Below are 22,194 nucleotides of genomic sequence, written 5' to 3'. Positions count from 1 at the left end.
AGAAATTGGAACACTTGTGCATTGGTGGTAGGAACGTAAATGGTACAGCTGCTCTGGAAAACAGTATGGCGGTTCCTCAAAAAATTAGACATAGAATTACCATGTGATCTAGTGATTCCCACTTCTGGGTATTTACCCAAAAGAAACAAAAGCAGGGACTCAAAAAGAAACATGTACACCCATACTCATAGCAGTATTATTCACAATCCCAAAACGTGGGAGCCACCTAACTGTCCATCAACAGATGAATGAACAAAATGGGGTCCAAGCATACAATGGAATACTATTCAGCCTTAAAACAGAAGGATATTCTGACACCTGCTATGACATGGACGAACCCTGAAGACATTTACGAAAGTGAAATAAGCCAGACAACTATTGGAATTCCACTCATCTGAGGTACCTAGAGTAGGCAAATTTATGCAGACAGGAAATAGGATGGTGGTTGCCAGAGACAGGGGGAGAGGAGAGAGTCATTGTTGAATGGGTACAGGGCTTCATTTTGGGATGATGAAATGTTGCACAGTGGTGATGGTTGCACAACAATGTGAATATAGTAAATGCCACTGAACGATCTACTTTTAAAAGGTTAACATGGTAAATTTCACGTACTGACCAGAACCTTTTTATAAAAAGCTGTATCTGTGTTTATGCCCCACCTTCTTCAGAGAGGTGTGCAGGGGCTGGTGCCCAGGATGCTCAGGGGCCGAGCCCACGGCCACAGTTAGTCTGCTATTGATCAGAAAACAATTCCCTGCAGCCCTCTTTAACTAGCAGCCCCATGCAAGCCCCCAGGACAGCTGACCACCCCCCGTGGCCCTCACCCCATTCTCCATCCCTTCGTGCACTGCAGCAGTGGGACCCCATGAGGACACTTCCCCTACCAAGTGTCTATTCTGCAGCCAAGAGAGAACTGGTGTGGATGGTTGTTCTCGATCAGTTCAGCCGAATATTAAATAACAGGTCTGCCGCTGCCTCTTTTTTTTTTAACTGAGCTTCTCTGTCAGAAAACTAAGAAACACAGGCTATAAAACAGTATTTAAGCACTGTACCATTTTTGCTCTTATATATGCACAGGGAAGTTTCTGGATGTGCACAAAGTGTTAACACCAGCTACCTCGGGGTGGTGGGAAATGAGGGATTTTTTTTTTTCATTTGTCCTTTCCAAGCTTTTTGCACTGAGCATGTATTACTTTTGTAAAGGTGACATGAAACAATAAATATTACTTTAAATATACCAAGACCTGCGATCCACAGGATGAGGAGGGGCGTGCCTGCGGGACCCTGCCCTCACCCCGAAGGTGTCAGTCATCACCTGCCTGCAATGACGTGTCAACCCTCAGGATTCAGCCTCATTTAGGGGCAAGCCCGTGTGACAAGTGTCAAGTAAACCTTTACTGTCAGATTTCTCCCCAAGTGAAATTTTTGTTTTGAAATACATTCTTCTTTAAATGGATGTCAAATTAATAGGTGCCAAGAGGAACGTTCAGAGAGAAGAATCATTTGAGATGATCTTTTCTTTTTGCTAGGCAAAGAGGGCTCAGAGTTTAAAAAACGGCTGTCATAGGCAGGGAATCTCTTCCTCTCCCGTGTCCCCTGGCTGTACCCCCTGCCCCCTCCCAGTCCTCCAACTGAGCAACCTCTTTACACTCCTCCCTTGCCTCCACCCACCCACCCACACACGCGCGTGCACGCACACACCCACATACACACACGCGCGCGCGCGCACCCGCACACACGCGCGCGCACACACACACACGCACGTAGGGTGTGCCTGCCAGCCAGCGTGATCATGGAATCTTTATTAAAGAGGTCCAAATTACCAAGGTTTTACTACACTACTAAAAATAGTCATGCTTACTTAGCCTGCTTAATAAGCACACCATTTCTAATTTTTCTGCCTGAGTAAACCGAAACATCATTCCAGAAATACATTTTTACTGAAACAAGAAGGCTTATTTTTTCTCCTTCGTTCATACATTTTTTCCCTCCTTCCCCTGCTCCCCCCTCTCCACCTCTCTCCATTCCCCCTGTGCCCCCCTCAGCTCCCCACCCCTACTCATTTTTAAATTTCAGAACATAAAGGGGGAAGTAACAGTAATTTGGACTTGGCTTTCACACAAAATGGACCAATTTTTTTTAAGTGTTCGTAATTTGTCCTGAAAATGGATATAGGGAGTTGGGCTGGGGAGGCTTTGAAGAATGGGGTTTTATGAGAGGAAAATGAGGCCTGAGTGTGCGGGAAGGCGTGCCGCACTTTCCCCTCTGTGCCTGGGACAGTGCAGGCATGTGTAATAACCACAGCTAATTGTACCATTATTGCTATTATCACATTATATTATTATTATTCCTCAGAATCAGACAAAGCATATTAACCCATTTAATTAACCAAGGGCTTAACGTCCCCATGACCTCACGGAAAGTGCTTGGCAAACCCAAGACACTGCAGCCACAAAGCAGCTGGCCACTTCGCCGCTCGCCAGGCTGTGGCAGGGCCTGACAAGGGTTTCCCCAAACTGTTGCCGCCTGTGGCCTATCTGGGAACTTTCCAGGACACACTGGGATGGATGCTTATCCTCACCCTTACTCCAGTCCTTCCACGCACATACCTCTCTGTCCCTGTGGATAAACCCAATCTAATGACAGATTTACGTGAAACACCCCCCTCAACACACACACACACACACACACACACACACACACACACACACACACGCACGCACACGGTGTGGCCAAGGACCCCTCCTCCCTCCCCCAAGCTCGCACTCCTTCGGAGTCACCAAGGCTGGTTACTGAGTACAGGCACCCACTATTCATGGTGAACGCCTGGCCTCTCCTGAGCTCGGTGCCCACCCTTCCAAAGCTCCTTGACTCTCCCCACAATCCAGAGCCCAGGGTGGGGCCGCTGAGGCCATCCCTGGCAGCCCCTAGGGTCACAGTGACTGTCCCAGCCCAACAAGGGAAGGATACCAGCAGAGCTGCGGCTGGTCAAGGTGCCTGGGGGAGGCCAAGGTCCCCCTGGCTTCTAGCCCCTGGGCTGGGCTCCTCCCTGGGACCTGGCCTTCCCTTCGTGGAGCCTGAGTGCCCCACTCTGTCAAATGGGCACTGGGCCTGCCTGCTTGCCTCATGAGGTTCAGTGTCAGGGTTTGCAGAGACCCTGGATGTGACCAGTATGTAAGGCTTTCAAGTAGGCTGTCTCATCTCACTGACCACCTATGCTTAGAGAATCTCAGGCTCAGCCTCCCTCCCCTCCACACACCCTCCACGGCACCCCTACCAGCCGGCCCTACAGGGAAGCATCTTGCTTTATTTCATGGGGGATGATGACCCCCCCCCAGGCCTCAGCAGGGCTGCTGCGATGCCCCCAGGTCCTCCACTGGGTCAGGAGCTACCACCCGAGTGACCTAGCATCTCCTTTCCACCCTGAAGTCCATGTCCCCTGGGCCCGGGGCAGCAAGGCGCAGGAAGGCCCCACCTCAGGCCCAGCTCAGCCGACGTCCAGGGGGTAAGGGCCCAAGACAAGCACAGCACAGAGTTTAAGAGTATGGGCTCTGGAGTGAGACAGGTTCAACTCTCAGTCCTGCCACTTAGTGCCACACAAGCCTCTCCCAGCCCCCTTTCCTCAACTGCAAAACGGGAACAGTTGTGAAAAGGTATGTCCAGCGCTTGGCATGGTGCCTGTGGCATCGGCTCCAGTCACTCCTGGGTCTCTGCTGCCCACTCCTCCTCCATCCCCCAGGACTCTAAAGCTGGCATACCTCAGGCAATCCATCTCTGGCATTCAGGGGGTAGGGCAAGACTCCCAGATCACGGCCCTCCCCAACTAAGGCTGGGAAAGGGAGTATCTGTGGGTGGAGGAATTAAGGTCTGAGTTAAGGTCAGGTATAAAAGGCCAAGGGTGAGAGTACGAGAAAGGAGAAATCAAGGCTATTCCGAGCAATCTGGGAGGGCTTCCCGTGAGAGAAAGCCTGGCCCTGAGCCTTGAAGGACAAACAGGCCTGGAACGGGTGTGCAGGAGGGGAGGTGAGACTGAGTCCTGGCAAAGGGAGCCCTGGGAGGTATGGGGAGAAAAAGGGGGAGACAGAGTAGGGAAGTCTTATGTGCCAAGTGAGGGGGATAAGGCCTCTCTCAGGCGGCAGGAATCCAAACTGGCCAGGTTACCGCCCTGCTTCCACATTGCCAAGCCGAACACTCAAGGTCCTCCAGATCTGGCTCCAGTCTACTTCCCCAGTCCCCCAACACCCCACCCCACCCTGTAAACTGTGGCCAAACCAACCTCCCAGCACTCGCTCAACCCCCTAGAGCTCTACCTTCACTCCTTTGTGCACGTGGTTCCTTCTGCTTGGAACGCCCTTCCGCACGCCACAGGTGTGGGTGCACGCACACACACACCCGCCCCACGCTTAACATTACGTTCCAGGTGAATATTGTGTGATTTTCCCTGATTAGAGCATACATATTCATTCTCAACATTTCTGAAGTTCAGAAAAGTGTGAGGACCGAAGTCAAGACCACCGAACCACCATTGATATCTTCCCAGACATCCCTCCGCCTACATACATGTGCATTTACACATACACTGTATGTGCGCACATGCTATTACAGAAAGGATATCCTGCCATGCGTTGCTCAAGAAGCCACTTTTTTCACTCAGGATAGTATCAAGAATATCTATGCTTATCCAAAAATCACTATTTTTAAGGGCCACATGTATAGATTCATAATCATTTAACCAGCATCCTCACCAGTGGGCCTTGGGGTAACATCCTATTTTGTTGTGTTTCTCTTATAGCAGGCCACCGCAAACACCCTTATCCATGCTCTCTGTGCACTGGTCATTTGGGACGTCAGGGTAACTGCAAGAACAGATCTGGCGAGCCCCAGGAACGCACACATAAAATCCCATCCATGCTGCCATGGAGAAGACCACGGAGAAGGCCACACCTATGGGTGCTGCCAGACGTGGACAAGGGGGCCCCTTCTTCATACACTGGCCAGTACTAGCTCTTGTCTATCATCTTTGCCACCTGGAAGAGAACAGACATCTTATGGCCACTTTGTATATGTGGTTTTATTTATTTTTCCTCTTCCAAAAAAAAAAATACAGAGGGTGGCATGTACATACAGTTCTACAACTGGCTTTTCCCATCTGCCAATTTCCACTCCTTTTCTGCATGCTCATTCCAGGGTCAGGGGAAAAGCCAGCTACTCGAGCCAAGAGACTCACAAAGTGCCCCCTTTGGGTGCCCACAGCTTCCACCCTTGCTGATGAGTTATCTATGGGTGCAGGGGCAGGCAGAGAGCCAGAAAGGACCGACCTCAAGGTCACCACCCGAGAGACCAATTTTCTGGGTATGGGCACAGCACTGACAAGGCTGGCTCATCCTGCCTGCCAAGCTCACGCCTGCCCAGCACATCCCTTCTGCCAGCCAAGCCTCCATGCGGGCTGGCCTCACTGAAACCCACGGGAGGGTGACTTCTAAGCCAAACCCTCTGCTGCCCAGGCTGTAATTTCCCGATTAGGCGCTGTAGTCACAACCCATCCGTGCTCACCGATTGCTTCTTGCTGTCCTCTCCATCTCTGAGGGTCCCAGGGCCAAGCCAGGGGCCACTGGGCCAGCAGACTGCAGACTCGGGGCCTGCTCGGAAGGCAATCAGGGCTTGAGTTTTAACGTTAAAAAAATAGCTCTGAAAAGAAAGACCAAGGCCACTGTGAGGCTGTAGAGCAGCGGGTACATGTGTGGCCTGCATTCAAATCCTGACTCTGCCCTTTAATGACAATCCTGGCCAAGTGACGGTCCCTGTGGGTGCCTGCTTACCCACCTGTAAAATGGAGCTAACGATGCCTTACAACATCAGTGCACAGCTTTGTGGGAGAGTGATGCAAAAGCCACACTGCGTGGCTACGAATCCTGGCTCTTCCTCCTTAGTGGTACAGACCTGGGGGCTCCATCACCTTTCCAAACCTCAGCTTTGGCGGTAGCCTATTTGATGGGAATCATGAAAAATACCTAAGTGTTGTGACATGATTCAGATCATGTATGTGAAAGTATCTCGTAGGCAGAAATGCCGACAAAACAGAAGGTGGTGTTTCCACTGTCAACAACGAGAACGGGCTGTACCTTCAGAGCCTGGGCCTGAACTCTGCTTGGACACATCCTCCCCTGGTCCAGTGGCAAGTTGTGAAGAGGTCGTCTCATCTCAGACCACCATTCTAGGTGTCAAGGCACCGCTGGGAAAGGAGGGAGTCCAGGGCCATGTGTGCTGAACTGTGGGGCAGGGGACCCTGCTGTGAGAACATCATTGTCCCATCACCAGTGTACAGAGCATGGGGTCAGTCCCCAGTGTCCCAAAAGTTCTAGGACAGACTCTTCATCCCCCTTCGGCTTCTTCTGCACTTCCTTTTGAGACTTTGGTTTCATTTTGCAAAAGGCCAGCCACACATTGTGCCACCACCCCCAGGGGTGCTTCACCTAGAGGCTTCTGAGCCCATTTGGGGGTTCAGGTGGTGGTTTGTAAAGCCCTCTTAACATTTCCCAATTTTAGCCTGAGAGGTCTCTATTATACAGGGTGATCTTTAGGCCACCTGAATATAATCCAGATTCCACGTGGTCAAATCCATTCAGGGGGTTCCATTTTTTTTAAATGGCACAGTCAGCAACCAAACATCGTCTTCAAATGATTCCAACCATGACTTGCCTCTCTCAAAGAACATCAGTGAGGACCCGGTTCTCACCCCCCAAGGACACGTGTCATCCCCATTTCTCCCCTTTGCAAGCCTCACACTCCAGCTGGGTCAAAACCTCTGTCTAAAAGTCTCTGACTCTCGACCCTCGGCTTTTACTTCCTTCTTCCCTCCCTGTCCCAGCTCCCGATTATGTAGACACATCAAACCTGACTGGTCTCCCCATTTGCTGTTCTGCCCATTACCCTGACTCTCCATCACGGAGGAGATCAAGAGAGCATGAATGGTCCTCTCTCCTCTCTCTCCTGTCACATCCTGGCTCTCCCCCATTCCCCCAGCACTGTGTCACCCAGAGTCTAGAGTAAAATCAAGGAGAGAACTCGAGGATGGTGAGGCGTGGGGCTGACCAGCACAGACAGAGCTCCGGGGGGCGGGGGCGGAATGTGGGGAGAAGCAGGGCACTCACACGGTGGTAAATCTGTCTCCATCACATTTAGCCCCCTTCTCGTCATTTCCCAAGCCCTGGGACTCGTATTGGCAGCCATCGCCTCTCCCTTCTGGGCAGCCTACTTAAGAATTCAGAGCTATCCTCTCTCTTGAGAGCCTGTGAACCAAGAGAGCAGGCCCAGGCAAGCTGGGGCCAGGGACAGAGACCAAAACAGGGAGAGACACCACTGACAGCGCAATCTGACTGGGTAAAGGGCCCTTTGAATTAGGAGGTGTTCTGTCTCACCCACATTTGACGAAAACACAAGGTGTGCAGTTCTCAGCATCTCTGTGTAAGATTTCTAGGGGCTGTTGGAATAAATAGGAGAGTTTATATTCTCCCTCACTGCCTGGATCGCCATAATATAGGGACTGCTTCCGGCTGGTGGAATCAACAAGCGGTTTAAAAGAAAAAAATCCGGCCACCTTCCAAACACCTCTAGCTTTGGATTCCAGATCCTTCCCACAGGAGCTAGGGGAGGGCCTGAGTGTGACCAAAAGACTCAAGCCCAGGTCCCCTGCATCCCAGTGCAGCTACCAAATCACCAGGCCGGCAGGATGGAGAGGAAAGAGCCATCTGGGGACAGCTCTGCTGGACCCAAGGGCTGGGGGCTGGTGAGAAGGGTCCTGCTTTCCTCAGCCAGGCCTGGGCAGGCAGAGCACTTCTGCCCCAAGCAAATCAATTGAAAGTCGTGGCCAAGCCTGTTTGAGTTGGTGAGAGCCCAAGTGGGAATTCCAATCTGCCAATGTTTGCTCTGCAGACGAATAGAGCCAAACAGAAATGCTGCTCTGGGACTTTGTGCCAAATATCCGCTGGCTTGTTCTGCCCCCAGCACTGGGCCGGCCCTCTGCACGTCACCCTCTCCCAGCTCCCTGCTCAGTGACAGCCTTCTGCTTGTGCCCTTAAAGGCAGCTGGCCCTCCCCACTGTGGCCCAGAGCCCCGTGCCTGGGACTTCCCTGTGGGGACCCAGGCCTTCCAGGTCGTTCCGTGCCAGCTCCCAGTGGAGACCCCTTCACCGCGCACCCCCAACACCGGTTCCTGACTTCTGCTTCCCACTCTTGGCGCCATACTGTCCTCCCTGCCACCCTGAGGCCGGCCCAGGCCTTCTGGGCCCCGGACCAGCACAGCCCACTGTGGGGGGCCGCCCAGCAGAGCCAGAGCCGATGGCAAGGAAGCTCTGGCCACTGCTGCCTCCAGCTTTCTTCACGCTCTTGCATGTATTTCATTTGGTCCTCAGAGTGGGTCAGTTTTATCAGCCCATTTCTCAGAGGAAATAGTTGCGTTTTCAGAAGATTTGGCACCTTGCCCAAGGTCACCCAGTTACAGAATCCAGACCTCCCCTCTCCAAAACCGTGGCACTTTCCAACTTACCTCTCTGAGGCCAAGTTTTTGTTTTTTTTTTTTTAATCTTTTGTTCACTTCCAGGGGCCTAAGGCGATTCTCGGGGGATTCCTGGTGAGAGCGGGGGAATGTGTTTTCATATTCTCCCGAGCAACGTAGGCACACAGCAATGCCAACGGTACCCACAGCCATGCGAGCAGCCGGCCAGGTTTGCTTTGCCCCACACCCGGACCAGAGCCCTGGCCCGAGGCCTGTCCTACAGATGGGGCTGCACCCCCAGAGCGGCCACGGAAGCCCCCAGCCTTCCCGGCCAGGCACCGCAGGCATAAAGCCCTGGGCCTCTCCCCGCTCTGCGGAGGGCACACACGACCTGCATACTTCAGCCCCCCCCCCAAGGGCACTGTGCCTCGGGGAAACAGCGAGGCTATCGCCCCTGCCCTCGGAGAGCTCCCCGATAGCATGGTGGCGGGTCTTACTCTCCAGAGCAAGCCTTTTGCATTTTTACACGACGTGAGTGTGAACATTTGCAAATGGCCATGATTTGAGTCTCTTAGAAGACACGTGCTCTCTGCGTGCAAACAACTGTCACTTCCTCAGGGAAATTTCTCTCATCCAGTCTGGCTGGATTACTGGTTCCTCTACATAACCGAGCGCCCCAAGAGGACCAGGACTGGACTATGGGTTTCTCATGACAGCACCCCCAGCACCCAGCCCAGCTCAGTAAATAGTAGTTGGATGTATGAGCAAAACCACGAGGAAAGGTTTCCAAGTGCCCTTGTCCCATGGCCTTGGAAGAGTTGTCACCGTGCCTGGAAACCGTGGGTCCACAAAGGGGACCCTTCATCCAACCGCTCTCAATTTTACCCCCCGTGTTTTCTGCTGACCCGACTCCCCATTGTGGGTCTGGGGCTTTTTTTCCCTCAACAGTAGGTGCTGATGTCCCCGCCAGCTCCACCCAGAACTCCATCCTCTTTCTGTCAGATGGGGCCCTGCTAAAGGAATGGGCCTCAAGGACAGCCCCAGCAATGGGAGCAGAGGGACACCGTAGGGCCTCTGGCCTGGCCAGTCAGGGACAAGGGGTGTCAGCCAACCCTGCCCCCCCCACCGTGCCTTCAGAAGATGCCATCACGGCCGGATCAAAGGAGTGTCGCAACTCTGCTAGCCATGTGGCCAGGAATGACACCGAAAATGTCACCTTTCAAGTGAAAAGTCCTAACTAACCAACAGCCCAAAGTGCCCAATACTGCTGCTCCTTTGGCCCCTCTAGGAGGTGGCCCCTGCACCCTTTGGGGCATCACGACCACTGTGAGCCTAGAGAAAAGCAGTCAACTTCCAAAGACGGGTCCCCACGGGAGTAGGTGCACAGAGAGAAATGTTGCTCTTCCTAGTGTGGGGCACCCACAAAGAGGAGCCCAGCTTTAAGAGGTTCCCAGATCAGTGAGGCTATACCAGCTCAAAGGAGCGATATACACTTACAGGGCTGCTGGAGGCCCTTCTTGGTCTGGGGTCCTCAGGTGGCTTTCCCAGGAGCCCAGGGAGTCCTCGCTGCTGGGGTTAAGGGAAGAGATAGCCAGTGTGGCCCCTGGACATGGCGTCTGGCCAAGGGCAAGTCTTGAGCATCCCTCTCCGTCCTCCCCAGGCCTAGCTGTATCATGTTGAGGGGGGAGCGGTCCGGGCAATCGGACTTCATGGGCGCCTCCCAGGCCCAACCCCCCACGGCTGGGAAATACCACGAGCTTAAGCAACTGCAGAGGGGGCAATTCAGAAAGCCTGTGTTGAACGAGGGCCTGTCACGGCTTGCGAGGCACCTCGGTGCCTGGGTGCCCACGCCCCCCCCCCCACTTCTCATCAGCCTTTTCAGAGGACTGGGACTGTTTCTTCTGTGGCAAGTCTTCAAGCATCAGGCTCAACACGTGTGCAATCTCGTAGTACAGCTCCTGAAGCCTGGAAGTGGAACCAGGGGAGAGGGGGCCTGGGCTCGAGGTGGGCTCCACGCCACCTGAGCCCTGCCTGCTGCATGCCCACACCTTGGATTCACCACGCCTGGTAGGTGTGGGTGCAGGGAAGAGCAAGGACTGCAGAGCCAGATCGGGTCAGCTGGAATCCGGGCCCTCTGCTCTACCCCGTGGCCCCCGGAGTAAGGTATTCCAACACATGTGTCGGGATGGAGACACCAAATCCTGGGCTGTAAATGAGGTGACTACATGGAGGTGACCAGACACTACCTGGCCCGCTCTTTGGTGAAATGTGGAGGTTCCCTGACCCCCTCCTTTGAGTTCCCCCAGTCTGTGAAGCCCTCCAGCAGGCTTCGGTCATGAAACCAGCCTCCTGGTGTCCCTCCTCACTCAAGAGCTCACTGTGACTCCTTAGCGCCCATGCCCCTCCCCTTCCTGCTTAGTAATGGCCAGGTATAACTCCAGGTAAAGCACACAGAGCACAGCCCTGGGCCGGGCTAACTCAAAGCCCAGCCCTCAAAGTGCGTGGACACTGCTTTTGTATATCAGCCCTCATGTGACAGGTGGAAAAGGGGCAGAGACCTCCCCAGAGTCACAAAGGAAGGTCATGGCAGAACCAGGCCAGGAGGCTCAGCTCCTGCCTTGCCAACCGGTGCTCTTCCGTCTGACTTCTGAAAAGTGGGTAGTGAGGAGGGGCCTGAAGAGTCCAACCCAGCACAAGCACTTCAGGGCCAGTGACAGCAGGCCAGGGACGGCCAGGGTAGCAGAGGTCCCTGAGCCACAGGCGGCAGTGCAGCCCCCGTGCACACATGGAGTCCTGCACGCCCAGGAAGGGCCTCACTCCAGCCCCTCGCAGACAGGCCACCATCCCCTTGCTTTCCCATGGCACCTGCCATGGCCCCACTCTGAAGGAAGCCTAGGGACCAGGAAAGGCCTATTCTCCCAGGGCCAGGGGCAGCGGGGTGGGTACTGACTTGTAGATTGTAGCGTCCTGGTTGTCCAGAGTGGACAAGTAGACATCGATGAAGGGCAGGCTAGTGCCAAAATCATCCAGGACCATGGGGTCAGTGTGCCGCAGGGTCTTCTTGAAGTTCTCTACCAGCTCACTGAAACTTCTGTAGTCAGCATTTTTCTAGAGAGGGAAGCATAAAGAGGGCAGTGAAGAGGAAGGCACAGGAACCCCTCATAAGAGGCCCAGGAGAAGGCCTGAGCCCAGCCCCAGGGTAAGTCCTGCACCAAATCACAGGTTCGCCCTGACTCCCTCCAAGCCTTGGCCCCCCCTGACCACAGCAGTCTTATGAGCCACCGTCACTGACATGAGGACAGGTGACCCAGAGAGGAAGCAGTGAGAGCCTGAGCGTGTGTGGCTCGGCGTGGTCTCACCCTCCCCTGCACAAACTCGGGCGCAGCCAAGACAAGCAGATTACTCCAGCTCAGAGAAGGGTCTCAGGAGAGATGCACTGGCTGCACGGCGGGGGGGAGAGGGGGGTGGGGGGTGGCTCAGGACCCAGCACAGCACCCAGCACCCAGCCTGAGGAGCTCAGAGAGCTTAGGCTGAGAAAAAGAAGGCTCGGCCCCAGGCTTTCCCAGGTGTGTCATGCTTGACAGAAGATCTCCAGCCTGCTATACTCATCCTCCTTCCACTTTAGAAAAACCGGAGTTGAGTAGCCCCTGTCAGGACCTCCATGGCCTCACCCCACCCACTGGATGGGGCCTATGGCTGCCTGGCAACCAGGGAGCGTGAGCAACAAGAGCGTTCCAGGCAGAGGGCCTGGCAGTGGAGTTGTGCCCCGGAAGAAGGGAGAAACTATAACTACAGTACTCAACTCTCTCAGAGGTCTAGACAAATACAGAAATGTAGAGAATAAAGCTGTTACCAACTGTGGAAAGTCCAGGGCATCAGAACCTGCCCTACCAAAGACCAGAGATGGCTGATGGCTGACACCACCTGCCATCCACACTGGCCCCAAGGCCCTCTTTGTCCATGGGCCTGCTTCCCCCCGCTGCCGGGAGATGGCCCACCTGCAACTGCATCAGCTTGCTGACCTCTTCCTGCCGCCGCGTTAGAATCACCTGCTTCTCCTCCATGAGTGTCATGTGCCTCTCCTCCATCAGCTCCTGCTCAAACTTTTTAATGGAGTCCTAGAGAGGGGGAAGATGGAGGTAAGCTACAGGCTCTCACGGCATACCCACCCCCGTCTGTCTTCTTCCCCAGCCTTGCATTGCTCCTCAGCAGGAGAAGCCCCCCTCCATACAGGGCTGGCCCCCAACTCAAGCTGCCATCTGCAGTTGCAGGGACTCCGCAAGCCCCCCGTCCTGCTGACCGCCATCACAAGGCAGGGAAATGCCCTGGCCCAGGGAGAAGAGCGGGGCTGGGCAAGGGAGGGTCCACGGAGCCACCTCCTTGCCTCCCTGGAGACTGGGACTATGGCTCCGCCTGCCACATCTAAGCCGACTCCCCCATCCTTACAAGTGCAGCCTCACCTCAGTGTGAATGATCATCACACCCACGAACATACTGAGGAAGACAAAGGAGGCAAGCAAGATGAAGATGATGGTGAACGTCCGGCTGAGAGCCAAGTTGCGACTGTCCAGCTGCTGCTGCAGGTCTGTCCAGCCATCGACCTGCGTGGGCAAGGCAGGGTGTGCCGGGTGCCAAGGCCCCGCGGGGCAGCCCCAGCCCCCCCTGAGGACGCAGCTGGCTCTGCCTTCACAGCAGCCCCTCACCACCACCCCCTTCCAGTGACTCCAGTCCATTCATGGGGCTGGGGACGCAAGGCTCCATGGGGTACAGATACTACTGGCCAAAGTGCCCTGGGGGCTCTTCTCCAAAAGCCCACCTTCCCATCCTTCCTCTGCAAGGCCCTCCTTTAGAAAGACCCCGAGTCTCTCTTTCTGGACTTGGACTTTGCAGGCTGCTTCAGCCTAGTCCCAGAAAGCCTATGTGACATGGGTTTCATTTCTAAAGTAAACTTGATCCAAATGAGGTATCTTTTGAGAACTCTGAAAGTTCAACCCTGTGGGACAAATGGGAATGCTCTAAGGAGTCACAAGATCAGAGAGAGGAATGGACCCCTGGCCAGGGCCCTGGCTTAGTCCTGGGAGGCCCGCCTTTAGCATCCCCAGCCCAGCTAAGTACCTGAGCATGAGGAGGACCCTATGTGAGGCCCAGCCTGTCTACACACCCACACCAACTGGCACTCCCTTCTTCTTTTTTTTTTTTAAGATTTTATTTATTTATTTGAGAGAGAGAGCATGAGAGGGGAGAGGGTCAGAGGGAGAAGCAGACTCCCCGCCGAGCAGGGAATCCAATGTGGGACTCGATCCCAGGACCCTGGGATCATGACCTGAGCCAAAGGCAGACACTTAACCAATTGAGCCCCCCAGGCGACCCTGGCATTCCCTTCTTAAGGCCCCTGCACCCCCACCCCTGTTCCCAAACACAGTACCGTGGCCAAGCTGAAGAGGGTGAAGAAGGCCACAGCCAGGTTCCCCCAGTTATTCTGGTCCCCCCTGTCTGGAAGTCCAAACAGGCAGAAGCCCAAGATAGCGAAGATGAACATGAGGACGAAGAGCAGGAAGAGCACAGAGGCCACGATGTAGGCTGTCTGCCCCACGGCAGTGATGAGTGTCTGCAAGGCAGAAGCACTGGGGCTAGGCTAGGCTGCCAGGCTGAGTGGGGCTCAGCAGACAGGTCCAGTCTGCCCACACCCCAGCTGGCCCCAGCATCCAGTGCCAGGCCCCAAAAAGGGTTGGATGGATGGATGGATGGATGGGAACTGTGCCCAGACTGAGGGCTGGACCAATGCAACAGTGGTTGAGCAGTACCTGGCCTCCACCATCAGTCAGCCATGGGCAAATGGTCCTCAGGCCTGGGTGTCTCCCCAGCAGCACCACTAGCCACTCCACTTGAGCCCGGGCCTGCCTCTGGCTCATCCCAAGGTGTCTGCTCTTACCTCTCAGCTGAGGGCCAGCCCTGCATGCTCTGCCGAGCCCAGGAGGAGTAGCAGAGCTACCCTGGGTGTGGGAATGACGAAGGCTGAGGGGATATGGCTTCCCATTCTTTCTGGGTCTTGTTCCACAGGCAGGTCTCCATCCCATGACCTCAGTCATCCCCTAGGAAGTGGACATCTGTCTGGCCTCCCGCTATGTTGACCACTCCTGGGGAGCACAGCGTATGGCTCCTCATCATTCATTCTCCACACCCCAGAGTCTTGCACACACTTGGTGCTCAAGACATGGTCACCTACCTAGATGCTGCCACAGACATCATTTTAAAGCAGGTGGGCATTATCATTTGTCACGTTTCAAGATGAAGAAGCAGAGGCTCAGAAAAGCAAGAAGACTTGGCCAATATAGCGGCAGAGCTAGGACCAATTCCCGAGCCCTTTGCCTTGTGCCACCAACTTCACCCCCCAGGGCCTGCTTCTCCAGGTCAAGAAACTGTTTATTGGCTTCACACTAGGAATGGAGGCACTTGAGAGAGCTGGGCCCCGGGACAGTGAAGCGCTGACAGTCTGGGATGACTTGGGAAGCGGAAAGACCAGCAGAGAGCCCCGGTGCTGCCCTCCACGTGGACTGGCTAGACAGCTCCTGGCAGAGGGGAACGCGTCCCTCTCCTTGGGGAAGGAGAATCAGGGTTTGGGGATTCATTAGAGAAGAGGTGAGATGTACAAAACCGCCTCCCTCCCTGCGAGACAGAAACAGAACTTCTTTCCCAAGACAACTGCGAGGGAAGAGGCAAGCACTCATGAAAAACGCTACCCTGGGACGCAGTCCGCAGAAGAGGCCTGCCCAGGCGGGCAGGGAAGGGGCAGCCCCAAGCAGGAGAACCTGGAGCATCGGAGAATGGGGAAGGACAGGCTCAAGCTGGGGGGTCCCACTTCTAGGCCAGCCCGAGGCCCAGTGCAACCTGAGGCCAAAGCCAAACAGCCTGGAGAACAGCAGAGGAGAAGAGGTCCTGCTCTCCAGAAGCCCTGACACGTGGGACTCCTGACGGCTGGCCTTGACAATGTTCTTGGAGCACGGTCCAGGCGGGCCCCGTTAGTCTGCAGTCCAGAGGTATGGAAATCCAATCCCAGCAGATGGTTGCCCCGAGTCCCACAGGCTGGTAGCTCCTTCCCGAGGAAATCCCGGGCTTTCAAAGCCACAACCTGGCCCCCCAGAGGTGCCTGATTTTGAATTCCCAGACTCTTTCTTTGGGGAAGCAATTCCTTGCCCCTAGTTCAGCTCTCCTGGCCTCTGGGTCAAGCCGGAGCTGCCCTCCCGGCCCCGGGGCACTCAGGCTATGGAGAAGAGCTAGAGGCAGGGCAGGGAAGGTGATGAGCTCCAAGGGGCAGGAGCCCAGCACCGGAAGGTTGTTCTTCGGGTTGAAATGCAGAGGAACAGGGGCAGTGTGGCCCTTGGCTGCCCAGCCCACAGACCCTGTCTGTGTGCAAAACAACACGGAACTATTCCCTCACCGTACAGGTTTATTGCCCTGAGGGGGGACAGAGAGTGTCATTTTAATTCATCAGGGGACAGGAGCCAGGAATGTGCCCCAGCTCTGTGGGCTCTGAGGCTACGACTCTGTTAAAACCTCATTTAGATTTCAGTGAATATAAATTAGCAGAGGTATGGGTCCTACCTCTGGCACCTCCAGCCCCACCTGGCCAGTGTACAGAGGCTGTGTAATCTAGAGTCACTTCTCTGCCCCTAGGGATCTGGGGTCCTATGATATCCCAAAGGCCATAGGTGAGCCACAGCCAAGTGGCCTGGTCATCCCCAGGGAACAACTTTGGGATGCAAGGCTCTGCTGAATGACAGAAACCCCTGAGGTCAAACATGGGCCATGGATGTCTGTGTGAATATTCTGTCTGCATGTCCATGGGTCTCTGTTCATGTCTACAAGAACCAAAGGCTGAAAAAAGGTCTGCAGTCACCCTGCAGCCCTGGGACAGACCTCGGCCAGCAGGGAGGGCTGTCTTCTCATCACTAGATCCCTGCCTTGGAAAGATGGGGTGTCCCTGCCAGGCCCTAAAACTCAGGCTCTTTCAGACCAGGCTGCCATGACAGAGCCAAGGCAATGTACTCGGCAGACAGCTTGTGCCCTCAGCTTCAGGTCAGAGAGAAGCGTGGGCAAGGGGAAGACCCCTGAAACGTGGAGAAGGTCACCCAAAGAGGATATGCGGAGTGCGGGGGGGAGGCGGGTGAAGAGAACTTGGGATATAGTCTTGAGAAAACAGCACGCACCTGAGACGTCGAGCTCGAGAGGCTGGAGGAACCCTAAGCGAAGGCAGTGATGGGGCCAATGGACTTGGCCAATGGACTTGGTGACAAGGAGGTTGTTGACTACCGCAGAGAGGCTAGTTCCTTTGGAGGGAAGAAGCCAGGGCACAATGACAAGTAAGGAAGTGGGGAGTAGGAGTTATGGCCACCTCTTTCCAGGAGCCGCACCACGAAGCAAAGGACAGGAGGCCTGGCCTCCACTGTCTGGGAGGGGCCCCACAGGCATGTGACCACATGAGAGCAGACAATGAACCAACAGGGGTCTGTGGCAGGGGGAGCTCTTCAAAACTGTCCTCATCTCGTCCCCCAGGCCTGGGGCTGCTAAGTGTAGGGCCTAGGTCCCAGACAGACGTCCAGGCTGGGCTAGGGGCAATCTCTCAGCAAAACAGGCTGACACACACCCGAGCTGGTCAAATGGGTCCAAGGCAGCCCCTTCCTGGAGAAGCATGGACACGGGACACAGAGCCCGGGCAAACATGCTGTGCCCAGGACGGATGCTTCAGGGCAGGTTGGGTCAGCTGTGAGGAGTTTTCTGAAACCTCCTGAGCCAAAGAAAGACTGGTCACCCCATGACTTCTCAGCAGGAGCACCATTCCTAGAGCTGCCTGAACAAAGTAATGAGACCAGTCCCATCAAGAGAAGCAGCAGATTTTTAGCTGTATGGGGAAAGCATATAATTGAAATTGGGCAGCCAGCACCACCAAGGAGCTGGACACTCCTGGGACTGTAGTTCAAAGGGCCTGTACCATAAGAAAGTCAGTCCCTTTGGTAGCATGGGAGAGAGGAAAAGTTTGCATGGCCCCTGGAGTCAGCCACACCTTCCACATCTCAGCTGTGGCATCTAACTCCTGAGTGACCCACGGGTCTCAATTTCTTCATCTGTAAAATAGAGCCAATGATACCCTTCCTCAATTGTTTTAAGATGAAATGAGGTAACATTGGTAAAGATCGACCTGCCATACAGTGGGATTCAATAACTGGATGGTGGTGGTAGAATGATGATTTCATCAGGGGCTGGCGGGCACACAGGCCCCGTTGCCTGCACTCCCAGAGCACGGCACCCCCAGGTCACTCACCCGGATGCCACGGCTATAGGTGATAAGCTTGAGGATACGCAGGGACTGCATGCCATCAGCAATGTTGAGGTAGGGGTAGTGCTTGCCCTTGAATCTGCGGAGACCGTAGGGGATAAAGATGGTGATGATAATGATTATATCCAGCAGGTTGTACCCATCCTTCCAGTAGTTGATGGGGTCCACGTAGAGCTTCATGCAGAACTCGGAGCTATAGATGGACGCAAAGACCAGCTCAGAGACCTGCGGGGGAGCCGAGCGTCAGAGGGTCAGAGGGTCAGGCCAAGCCGCAGAACCCCATCATTCTGCCCTCTCCCTGCCTGAGGCGCCCGATCGGCTGTGTGCATCTCGGGGGGGGGCACTCCCCAGTCACCCACGTGAGAGAGAAACCCGGGCAGGGTCACAGGCACCCCGCGGACACACAGTGTGCCCAATTCTCTTCCCCTTCTGCATCTTCCCTCCCTGCAGCCCTAAACCTGGGGCTAGGTCACACCCAGGGTGCTTGAGAATGACAGACTGACTGGAAGACAGAATGGCCATCTAGACCCTGGTCTAAGTCAACTGGACACCTCAGGTAACCTAAAAGTAAGCTTTCCCGAAGAGAAGATCCCAGGAGTTTTCTGGCCAACCTGAATATCCAAACTTTTAGGAGCAGAGATGAAGTACTCAAATATCTATTAATATTCGTCCATTCATCACACACACTGAAAATCAGTTAACTGTTTCTGAGGAACAGTCTGCTTTTTTCCCACTTCTATACTTTATGAAATAATCTTACTCAAATTCTTCTCATGCATCTACAACTCCAGTGGCTTTAGTTTTACCAAAAGGTACTTCTTGAGTGATAAAACTTTCTCCTCGTTATCAGTGCATTCATTCACTGAAGCAGCTCTGATTAAGCACCCCCGTGAGCCAAGCAAGAACTGTTGTAGGGAAAACGCAACAATGAGTAAGACGGAAAATGTTCAGCCCCCAGGAAGCATATGATCTAGTAGTGGGGAGACAGAAGTGAAGGCTCAAACAAATACAGAGATAGTGTAACCCTGGGTAGGAAGGAAGGGGAGTAGAGGAGACAGCCAAAGGAGACAGAAGGACTGGGCAGGTCGGGGAGGGAGAGTCGTGGCAGCTATTTTAGAAAAGGCGGTGAGTAGAGGCCTTGGAATGGGGCCATAATAAAAGCTGGGGCAAAGTTCCCCAGTGGCAAGTACTAGGGCGTTCAGGTGAGAAAGGGTTTGTTCAAAGAACAGCAAAGTCAGCAGGGCTAGAACAGAAAGGGGCGAGCAGAGCAGGAGATGCTGCTGGAGGGGCAGGCCACGTAGGAAGGCCTGGTGAGAGCTTTGGATTTTAACCTCCACCTTGGAGGATTCTGAGCAAGGGAGAGATATGAGCCAACTTACATTTTTAAGAGATCTCAGTGGAAAAGAGACTGGCGGGGAGCTGGCAAGAAGCGCAAGTGGGGGGTGGCTTAGGGAGGAAGAGACAGATAGCAGGAGAATGATTTCTCACAGTCACCCAGCAAGAGGGGAGGTTAGACCGGACTGGACTAGGGGATGGTGTGGCGTCAAAGGGGAGAGGGGAGAGAGAAAGAAAGAGAGTGAGCATGAGCAGCGCGGGGGCGGGGGGGGGAGCCTGATACGGGGCTCAATCCCAGGACCCCCAGATCATGACCTGAGCCGGAGGCAGACGCTTAACCGACTGAGCCACCCAGGCGCCCCTAAATGGATAAATATCTCTAAAAATAAATAAAACTATGAGATTCATTGGTGTTGATACGTGTAAACCTAGTTCATAGTTTTACTAATATGTAGCGATACCATGAAAATACTGTAATTTATTTATCTAGTCACCCATTGGGTGATATTTGGCTTGTTGGTAATTTTTACTATTACAAACAGCATAACAGTACAAAAAGGGTGAGTAATTGGTGTACGGTTTATCATATCCATGTGTAAAGCTTCCCTCGGTTACAGACCTAGAAGTGGAATTAGCGAGTTGTAGGATATGAGCACCTTCAACTTCACTGGCTAGTGAGATGTGTTTTCTGAAGCTATTGTACCAATTTAATACCACAATGTTTCTACTGCTTTAAGAGCTTACCAACACTTCCCTCTGTTGAACTTCTCCATTTTTGTCAGTCTGATGAATATGAAATGGTATCTTACTTTTTATTTTATTTGTCATTTCTCTAACTAATGAAGCTGGACATCTTTTTATATGTTTAAATTGTAAACTGCCTGTTTCTTATCTTTGGTCAAATTCTCTGCTGGATTGTTTTGCTTTTTTCTTATTGGCCTGCACAACAATCAGTTTTTCAGATATTTTGAATCCTGATTCTTTACCTGTTATATGTGTTGCAAATATCTTCTCTGATGCTGACTTATGTTTTCACCTTTTCAATGATCTTTTGATGAACAGAAGTTTAAAATCTTAATGGAATCAAATGAACCAAACTGTTTTTTCATGACATACATTTTCTATTTTAAGAAACCTTCCCCTCCTGAGATCATACAAGTATTCTATATTTTCTTCTAAACATTTTGAAGTGTCACTTTTCACGTCGGGTCTTTAACCCAGTTGTGTCTGCTGTGAGGCCAAGATCCAGTGACACGCTTTCTCCATATGCACAACCAAGGGTCCCAGTACTGTTTCCTGCAGAAGGCGCCCCTTGGCCACTCGCCCACAGCGCCCCCTGACAGGTACGCTGTCTCTGTATGGACCAGGGTCTGTTTCCCAGCATTCTTCCCCATTGCACTGGCCTGTCTACTGCCTCCTCACCCTGCCTTCACTGTGAAAGCTCTACACAAAGTCTGGTTATCTGGTAAGTCTAGACTTCTCTCCCCTTTTAACTTTCAAAGTCATCTTGTTTGCTTTTTCTCTTTCATTTTGTTCTCTTAATTTTAGCATCAGCTTTTGGCAACCCATAAAAAACACTCTGCCTTATTTCTTACTGGAATTGCACTGATTCTATGGATTAATTTGGAGAGACTGCACCTCTAAGAAACTGAGCCTTTCTATCCATGGTCTGATAGATCTTTCCATTTCTTTGTCTTCTTTAACGACCTTCATATATTTGAATTGTTTTCTCCTTAAAGATCACACAAATCTGGGGCACCTGGGTGGCTCAGTTGGTTAAGTGTCTGCCTTTAGGGATGCCTGGGTGGCTCAGTCGTTAAGCATCTGCCTTCAGGTCAGGTCATGATCCCAGGGTCCTGGGTTTGAGCCCTGCATCGGGCTCCCTGCTCAGCAGGAAGCCTGCTTCTCCCTCTCCCACTCCCCCTGCTTGTGTTCCCTCTCTCATTGTCTCTGTCAAATAAATAAATAAAATCTTGAAAAAAAAAGTGTAACGAACCATGAGAGATGATGGACTCTGAAAACCTGAGGGTTCTAGAGGGGAGGGGGGTGGGGGGATGGGTTAGCCTGGTGATGGGTATTAAAGAGGGTACATTCTGCATGGAGCACAGGGTGTTATGCACAATGAATCATGGAACACTACATCAAAAACTAATGATGTAATGTATGGTGATTAACATAACAATAAAAAATTTTTTTAAAAGTGTCTGCCTTTAGCTCGAGTCAGATCCTGGGGTCCTGGGATCAAGCCCCACGCTGGGCTCCCTGCTCAGCGGGGAGCCTGCTTCTCCCTCTGTCCTTCCCCTCGCTTGTGCTCTCGCTTGCTCTTTTTCTCAAACAAATAAAATCTTTTTTAAAAATCACACAACTTTTATTAGGTTTATTAGATTTTATTAAATCTTTTGTCTAAGTACTTTTCATATTTTGTTATTAGAAGTGCTGTTTTAATCAAAAACTAATGATGTAATGTATGGTGATTAACATAACAATAAAATTATTTTTAAAAAAGAAGTGCTGTTTTATAGATGATATATTAAATGTAATTTTATTTATTAATCATATATCCAGCAAATTTGCTGGACTTTATAATTATTAGCTTTATTAATTAGTATTAACTTCGTTAATTAACAATTTTTTTCCAGATTCTTTTGGGAGTTCTATGCAGAAATGACAGTATTTTTCTAAACCTTGAAAGAGAATACTGCTAAAGTTTCATCACTGTGTGTGAACTTTGATACAAGTTTTACATAGGTACCCTTAATTGGGTTAAAAATAAGTCCTTTCTATTCCTCGTTTGCTAAGCTTTTATCTCTCTCTTTTCTAGATTTTTTAAAAAATTTATTTATTAGAGAGAGAGCACGAGCGGGGGAAAGGGGCAGAGGGAGAGGGAGAAGCAGACTCCCCGCTGAGCAGGGAGCCTGACATGGGGCTCAATCCCAGGACCCTGAGATCATGACCTGAGCCAAAGTCAGATCCTTAACCAACTGAGTCACCCAGGTGCCCCGCTAAGTTTTTATACTGAAAGATATTCATGA

General features: G+C 52.6%; 1 protein-coding gene across 1 annotated transcript in view; it reads right to left on the bottom strand.

Moving 5' to 3' along the window:
* Window positions 1-9,450: 9,450 nt before the first annotated feature.
* Window positions 9,451-22,194, bottom strand: part of CATSPER3 (cation channel sperm associated 3) — a 35,437-nt gene continuing 22,693 nt past the window's right edge. Inside the window, exons 3-8 of the mRNA XM_028103514.2 lie at window positions 17,813-18,052; window positions 13,919-14,101; window positions 12,954-13,094; window positions 12,492-12,611; window positions 11,444-11,601; window positions 9,451-10,458 (exon numbers count right to left, since the gene is read on the bottom strand). Of these exons, the coding sequence (XP_027959315.1) occupies window positions 10,305-10,458; window positions 11,444-11,601; window positions 12,492-12,611; window positions 12,954-13,094; window positions 13,919-14,101; window positions 17,813-18,052 (996 nt within the window). The 3' untranslated portion in view covers window positions 9,451-10,304. The remainder of the gene's footprint in view (window positions 10,459-11,443; window positions 11,602-12,491; window positions 12,612-12,953; window positions 13,095-13,918; window positions 14,102-17,812; window positions 18,053-22,194) is intronic.

Source organism: Eumetopias jubatus, unplaced genomic scaffold (genome assembly GCF_037043125.1).
Source record: "Eumetopias jubatus isolate StellerSeaLion01/CBP00866 unplaced genomic scaffold, mEumJub1_p1.0 scaffold_5, whole genome shotgun sequence".
Taxonomy (NCBI): Eukaryota; Metazoa; Chordata; class Mammalia; order Carnivora; family Otariidae; genus Eumetopias; species Eumetopias jubatus.
The sequence above is the reverse complement of the archived record's forward strand: the minus strand, read 5'-3'. Positions and strand labels throughout refer to the sequence as shown.